This window comes from Brachycentrus maculatus, unplaced genomic scaffold (assembly GCF_059751285.1).
Source record: "Brachycentrus maculatus isolate JH-2025_06_01 unplaced genomic scaffold, ASM5975128v1 h1tg000091l, whole genome shotgun sequence".
Taxonomy (NCBI): domain Eukaryota; kingdom Metazoa; phylum Arthropoda; class Insecta; order Trichoptera; family Brachycentridae; genus Brachycentrus; species Brachycentrus maculatus.
Genome location: NW_028280845.1, coordinates 231,744 through 240,000, shown reverse-complemented (window position 1 = coordinate 240,000; position 8,257 = coordinate 231,744). Strand labels below are relative to the sequence as shown.

General features: G+C 33.2%; 1 protein-coding gene across 1 annotated transcript in view; it reads right to left on the bottom strand.

Annotated features, from left to right (window-relative positions):
* Positions 1-5,749, bottom strand: part of LOC148310546 (cytochrome P450 18a1-like) — a 7,090-nt gene extending 1,341 nt beyond the window's left edge. The window contains exons 1-6 of the mRNA XM_088258135.1: positions 5,200-5,749; positions 4,340-4,461; positions 3,996-4,220; positions 1,875-2,079; positions 1,502-1,766; positions 1-83 (exon numbers count right to left, since the gene is read on the bottom strand). The exon at positions 1-83 is cut by the window's left edge and continues 1,341 nt beyond it. Coding sequence (XP_088114261.1) covers positions 1-83; positions 1,502-1,766; positions 1,875-2,079; positions 3,996-4,220; positions 4,340-4,461; positions 5,200-5,557 — 1,258 coding nt within the window. The 5' untranslated portion in view covers positions 5,558-5,749. The remainder of the gene's footprint in view (positions 84-1,501; positions 1,767-1,874; positions 2,080-3,995; positions 4,221-4,339; positions 4,462-5,199) is intronic.
* Between the last annotated feature and the right edge of the window lie 2,508 nt (positions 5,750-8,257).

The following is an 8,257-nucleotide window of genomic DNA, read 5'->3' as shown; positions in this document are numbered from 1 at the left end:
GAGCGGGGTCCATGTGTACTCCGTTGATCAGAGGGATGACTTGACAACCTGCAGGAATGCGGTAGCCGCACAGAGTTACATCCCTGAGAACAAAAGAAAAATCTACATTAGAAAAGTAAACTTATAGACATATTTAATACGCGCAAGTATAAAAATTGTTATGTACATAAATAGATTAAAAAAAAATCGTCTGTAAAACCTCCAAAAACAACGTTTCACTCGATAACTTCCTTCAAGCAATTTAAATAGTATTTTTTGTAATTTTCAATATTCCCATGATCCGTGGTCAAATCTATCGACACCTGATCCAATGGTCGAACGGTGCGTGACATCGTGTGTTATTTCCGTTTATCTGAGACATTTTATTTATTTCATTCTAACTACTGCGCTACAACTTTACGAAAGCGAGAGAGCAATTATGAACTGTATTCTTCCGACCATTTACGCTACGATTCAGGCAGTCAATCTGTGGACATGCTACTGGTTGCGCGTTTGTCACAAGCTCCGTATTATTTAAATATTATATGAAATATATATTTCATATATGAAATATAATATTTCTAGGAGTCTTTAAAATACCCCTTTTCGGAGTGTGCGTAATTTGTAGATTACTTTGAGTGAGGAAGGTTTAACTAGTACTTGTTCTCGAGCCACGCGATACCCGGAGCGCAAGGGTTCTAGGAGTAACACGATTTCTCAAGTAACAAGTTGTGGAGATAGGTGACTGACTCCGGCGGATTAATTCCTAATCCAATACCACTTTCCGTTAGCTGTCAGCACGTGACGTGATCCGGTCGTTTCCTACCAGGAGGCAATGACCCGTTGACACTTGCGGCCGGCTGTGACGTCAGGCCAGCCGGCTTCACAATGGCCGCTAGCCGCGCCCACGCTACTCTTACTTTCGTTACGAGTTCTAAGTCCGACTGGACGGCTGGACCTTTCACATTGTACAGTTTGACGACTCTCAATGGTCTACCGGTGCCTTGCGTAGAACGTGACCTCATCGAACAGTCGCGCTCGTTGCGAGGCATTAAAAGTATTCGAGCCTTTTTACGATACAAGATATTTGACTCATACAATCATGAAGCGGGTTTTTAACGTAACTATAGAGAGCTTGAGGTTATTTGTAGTGTTTCCAGATCTTTGTTTACATATCTGAGCTTATCCACTTTATTTATTTGTTATCTCAACATATATCTATAACTGGTAAAAATATAAGTTCAATAAAAATTAAAGCTTCTCTTAGTATATAAAATAATTCGGGAAGACTCAAAACTTACTAAAATCAACTACAGATGGTTGTGAGAGCGCACATGGGAAAAGAAGGCATCATTAGAAGGATAAATATGGCTTCAAAAATTTTAATTTTAGTTTGTCAATCGTGGGTGGAATGCTGATGTGTATAAAGTTACCTATAAAACCAGCCTATAACAGATCTATGTTGAGATATTTATTAAAGTTTAAAAAAAATAATAAATTATTGTAATTGATTTAAACTTACTTTGTAGGGGTGTGCGTCGTTGCCAAAGGTACAATGCTCGACCTCCTCAGCGATTCCAAGATTGTGGTTTCAGTGACGGGCAGGTATTGGAGATCGTCGATGCACGGGAGTCGGCTTCTTCCGACAACTTGGTCGAGCTCGTCTTGCACCTTCTTCATCGCTTCCGGATTCCTGAGCATGAACACCAAGATCCACAGCAGCATGTTGCGAACGGTTTCCATGGCAGCGGAGAAGAGATCTCCGATGATTTGCTTGATTTGATGATCTGTAATCAAATTAAACACCGTCAGAACATATTTTTCAATAAAAAAAATAAGCCAATATTTTTTAAAATTTATACATCATTGGTGATTATCAAATCAAATTTATTTACCATGATCTTTTCCTTCGAACAGTAGTTCATCTCTTCCTTCCTCCTTGGCTTTCTGAATTTCAAACAGGTAGGTGTCAATGAGGTCCCGGATGTTGTTAGGATCAAATGTGCTCCTGTGTTCATCAATAATTTCCTGATAGAACTGGAACATATCCTCACGATTCTTCATGATCTTATTTTTGGTCGAAGACATTCCTGGCAAATACTGGAAGAAAACAAAAAAAAGTTTTAAAAATTTTAATATTTTTTGTATAACTTATAAAACAACTCTGTTTTATATCACTTTTAAAACTTTATTTTAATTTGGACCGGTTTCGAAGCATATAGGTTTTATCTTAAGACTTAACATTTACTCAAAATTATCTACATACTAAACAAAACTCTAAGTTTTGGTTGTCAACAGAGATTGTGAACTCTATAGCCAGTTACAAATGAAAGAATCGGATATAGTCAACAATTGGCATGTTTAATAACATAAATATTTATTTTAAATCAGTATTCAAATTAAACAAAATTAAATTATCATTCTAAAAGTCCGTTATTAAAAATATTTCTAATTATTGACTATCCCTGATTTTTTCGACTGTAACTGTTTTTCAACACAAAAAATAGGCACTTTGGATCCATACTTAATACATAATTTCTAACCGATAAATATTTTTTAGTTTCAAATAGTCTTAAGGAAAAATAGATTTATATTATCCACTGACACTTCGTGATGGAATTGCATTTTTAATTTATTATTAGATTAAAACCAATATTTTTAGCTTTTCCACTTTTTTATTTGACCAGCGACCGGGTTTCGTCGTTACCGACATCATCAGACTGGTGAGAGGCTTTACAAATTTGTATGTTATATATAAAAGAAGGCAGGAGTTGATAACCATGATTTGATATAATTTTATGAGAAATTAATTTTAATTTTAGTGAATTTAAGTATTGTATGATATTTTAAATATTTTTTTATAAAGGTTTTTTGTATTGAAAGCACGATTTTATATAAAGTTAAAATAGATTTGTATTTTTTGTAAATGAATTTAAATTATGTAACGAGGTATCAGGAAATGCTGGTTGACGGCTCCTTCCACTAAGCTGTGGTTGTCCGGGGGGAGTCCGAAGTTCTCTGAAATGTAAATTTCCCGGCAGTCATTTCTTATCGACAAGACATTAAGGCATCTATTGTTTCTTTTCTAATGGGTAAAGTAAGGGAGAATGAATGTGTGTTACTTGATCATTTAATATGTCTTTATTATGACAATTTTTTAATCTATTTATTTCCAAAATTTCGAGCCTATCTAATTTTTTACCTTTACTACATTTGTGTAAGATTTAAAACTTTACTACATTTGTGTAAGATTTACTACATTTGTGTAAATCTTACACAAATGTAGTAAAGGTAAAAAAAAAAAAAAAAAAAAAAAAAATTAGATAGGCTCGAAATTTTGGAAATAAATAGATTAAAAAATTGTCATAATAAAGACATATTAAATGATCAAGTAACACACATTCATTCTCCCTTACTTTACCCATTAGAAAAGAAACAATAGATGCCTTAATGTCTTGTCGATAAGAAATGACTGCCGGGAAATTTACATTTCAGAGAACTTCGGACTCCCCCCGGACAACCACAGCTTAGTGGAAGGAGCCGTCAACCAGCATTTCCTGATACCTCGTTACATAATTTAAATTCATTTACAAAAAATACAAATCTATTTTAACTTTATATAAAATCGTGCTTTCAATACAAAAAACCTTTATAAAAAAATATTTAAAATATCATACAATACTTAAATTCACTAAAATTAAAATTAATTTCTCATAAAATTATATCAAATCATGGTTATCAACTCCTGCCTTCTTTTATATATAACATACAAATTTGTAAAGCCTCTCACCAGTCTGATGATGTCGGTAACGACGAAACCCGGTCGCTGGTCAAATAAAAAAGTGGAAAAGCTAAAAATATTGGTTTTAATCTAATAATAAATTAAGGAAAAATGTCTTCGTTTCGAAATCCGTAATATTATAATGAAGTTTTAAAAAGAAATACAGTGATTTTATAACACATAACTCATAATTTTTTATTTTTTTTTATGAATTTTAAAGTATTTTTTTAATTACCTGATATGTCGGAATGTATTCGGCAGTAAGCAGTTTACCGAAGAGTTTCATTCCCTCTTCGATCAGTCCGGTGAATCTCTTGAAACGCACGTCATCGTTGGAGAATCGAACCGACATCATCAGGTTGCAGATAACGTTGCTGACTGATACAGCCAACAGCGAGCTTATATTGACGGGTTCTCCTTTGGTTGCGTGGAGACTCGTCAAAAGCTCATTTACTTCCAGCTAAAACAAATTTCAAAAAAAGATTAATAACGTGATGAATACTTAGAAAAAAAATGGGAAATTATTGTTGGATTTTTCGTAAATTTTTTGTTTGTTTGTTAAAATGATTTTCCACTCACCATTATTCTTTCTTGCATCTTCTGTCTTCCTGATCCCATGAGGGTCATTCCGAAATGACGCAGTTTCTCGTGCAAGAATTTTCGCTGCTCTTTCCACAGTGAACCTTTGCTATTCACGATACCTGTTAAAAATAACAAAATAAACATGAATCAAACTGAATATTAAAAAAAAATCTTTACAATTATCGTAATTCGTCGATTTTGACCGTTATTACACGTCGCGACGCGGTCTGAAAGAATTGCGGTGTTCCGACGCCAAGTTTCGCGCCGTTTTTCTGGTGCTTAAACTTGGGCGCGTGGAAGGGACGATGGGAGGAGCGTTCCTCGGCTCCGCCTCGCGCACGTGATTCCGCGTTTTGACAGGTGTCACAACAAACGTGATCTCAAAACGTCACATATTATTTACAGCGAAGGCTGAATTTTTTAATTATGGCGTTGTAGTGCAATAGTTAATTAGTTTGACGGTTGATCGAACAGAGTTTATAGTACTATCGACGATCATTAGCGATGCAAGCGATTTAAGGCCGTGTTATTCAAATTGGCTTCTATATCTTCGAACGATTTTTCATCTACTCTCCTCAATATTGTTTTATATTTTTACACTACAATATATTAAAAATACAAATGACTTTTTCAACAATATAATTAAAAATAACATAAAAAAACATATTTAATTAGAAAATAATTTATTCTTTAATATTGCGAAAATGGGTTTAAATTATTGAATTAATTTTTATTTAATATTTTTTTTAGTTAGAAAAAAAATAATGTTTTTAAGATAGTTTTGTTAAACTAAATACATATAAAATAAAACTATAGATATTTTGAGTTCAAAATTAGTTTTTTATTAAAATTCTTACCAAAGCCCTGCAGGGTTTGCATCAACGGCGTGTCAGGCCTGCTGGTGAATTCTTCTCTCCTGAAAGCGTCTCTGATGATGCGATGGTCGCTCAGCACGACCATGAGCTGGTTCCCCAGTCGGGCCGAGAACACGGGGCCGTACTTGGCCGCCAGCGACAGGAATTGGCTGTGCTTGGGCCCCAGCCCCATGAAGGCCAGGTACCCGGCGATGGGAAGCCCCCAGGGCCCCGGGGGCAGAGACTTCAGGTCCTTCCACATCTTCAGAGCCCAGCGAGCGAGCCATAGCACGCAGGCAAACACCAGCCAAGTACAGCACCCAGATTTATAAGCCCAGGTCAAAAGAGCCCACAGCAGCATTTTCACAAATTAATAAAAAAATCCTTCAAATTCAAATCACAAAATATTTTTTAATAATGTCTATGTTCAGAGTTCAATATTTGTATATTTTTAAAAATTGTCTTTTTTTCAAACGCTTTATTGAATAGTTTTGCGCGGCACACAGTCAGACAACCGCGGTAACGCTCTCATGCGATCGTCATGTACGACTGTGGCGGTGGATATGGCCTTGCGGTTTATATAGCCAGCGAGCCACGGCGGGAGAGGGGCGTACTCCGGCGAGGCCCCGCCCACCTCACCTCTCCACGGAGCTTTCACGATCGTCCCCCCAGCGCCACTTTTCCGCGTCACGAGAGCTTTTCACTCGTTTTTGCGTACGAAAGTCGGTGTGGGAATAAAATCGAGAATGAATACGCGAGAAATTGTTCCTTAAATGGTGCGGAGTATATTTTTCCTTTTTTTTTCACTTCTGTGCAAAGCATATAAATATTTTTAAAAGAAATTAATTTCGTACGAATATTATAAATTAATACATAAAGTTTTGAGGGATCAGTCCTTCCATAAACAGGCAAAACTAGTATTTTTTTAAATTAAAATTTTCAAACACCGTTTCATTTTCAAATACCAGTGCGGAATGCATCGAAACACGTGTCTAAATATATTTTAATAAACAGTGGTATTTACCATCCGCTTCCGTAGAGTTTGGCTACCATGCTACATGTCCCGGGCTCAATTCCCAGCGGTTCAAGTTTTGAACATGAATTATATTAGATTATTTTAAATTATAAAAAAAGAACAAATATTTTTTAGAGTTCACCAACCGTTCAATTGATACCAATCACACATATAAAAACAATAACGTAGAAATCCTAAAAAGTATTAAAACAAAAAGTCGTTAACTGCAATTGATTTACTAAATCATATCACGTTTTATACAGGTATTTCTACCACTATTTCTTAAAACCTATTGTTATCTTCTAGGACTAAGCCTCACGTAAGGTGTTTGAAAATGATGCGGAATGCGTAGAAACAGGTTTCACAATAAACTTTACGAAATAGTGTTATTTACCAAATTAAATTTTAATTAAAAATTAAAAACAGAAATAAGTAAAAAAAAATGCGTGTGCTTTATTTCTAGCAATTTATTTCTTTCAACTAACTTGCAGGTTTTTTTCCGTGTACGTTTTTTAAACCGACACCGCATGCTCCTGATAGTTTATTTATCCACAATTTTTTAATCTGCTTTCTCTTGTTTTTTTTCTTTTTACCATTTATATGTTTCCCCACATATGATATTTACATAAAAGTGTATAACATATCGCTCACTCCTTTGAAAAACTTCATAAATCAAAAAACTTGATTTTTCAGGAGAACGTTTTTCAAGTTTAAAAATATAGTACAATGGATTAAAAATAAATATCAAGCCACTTTTTGAACTTTTCACTGTGTAACAGATCTTTTTAGGTAAAACCTGAAGGTTTTTTTTCCATTTCAAAAATATTTAGTATTTAAAAAAAAATTAAACAATACCTTTTCTTCAAAATGCAGAAACAATACTTTCTGCCCTATAGGGGTATTTTTACTTACTGCTCAATACTTACCCGCTATAGCGGGTAAGTATTGAGTTGAAAATATGCCTCTTTTACTGGGATATAGAACATTTTCTGGGCATTCCGAAAACATGCACAACTGAAAATTGACGATTTTCGATTTATGACGTTCTTGAAAGGAGTAAGCGATATGTGAATAAAATTATTTTTCACACACTTTGTAATAGTGATAGTTTTTAGCTACTATGGTGGATGTCCCGTTTTCGATTCCTTGAAGGGCGAAATTAATATTAACATTTAAAAATACAATACTTGTTTAAGACCACTTTTAAGTTAATTAATGTAACATTGATAAACTCAAAATTGGTCTTAAACAAGTGTTATAATTTCATTTAAAAATGAGTCATGTTAACATGATTAATTTTTTATGATCCTTTGAGATTATTAATGTATATTAGTATATGTATACGTAAATATAAAGTGGCATTTATAAACTGTTTTATTTTTATATTATTCTGAATTTAGTAATGAAACCTTAATAAACCCAATAACGGTCTTAAACCAGTGTTTTATTTTTAAATTATTATAAATTTATTAATGAAACTTTAATAAACCCAAAAACGGTCTTAAACCAGTGTTTTATTTTTAAATTATTTTAATTTTATTCATGAAACTTTAATAACCCCAAAAACGGTCTTAAACCAGTGTTTTATTTTTAAATTATTTTAAATTTATTCATGAAACTTTAATAACCCCAAAAACGGTCTTAAACCAGTGTTTTATTTTTAAATTATTTTAATTTTATTCATGAAACTTTAATAACCCCAAAAACGGTCTTAAACCAGTGTTTTATTTTTAAATTATTTTAATTTTATTCATGAAACTTTAATAACCCCAATAACGGTCTTAAACCAGTGTTTTATTTTTAAATTATTTTAAATTTATTCATGAAACTTTAATAACCCCAAAAACGGTCTTAAACCAGTGTTTTATTTTTAAATTGTTTTAATTTTATTCATGAAACTTTGATAAACCCAAAAACGGTCTTAAACCAGTGTTTTATTTTTAAATTGTTTTAAATTTATTCATGAAACTTTGATAAACCCAAAAACGGTCTTAAACCAATGTTTTTTAAAATATTATTTTAAGTTTATCAATATAAACACTTAGA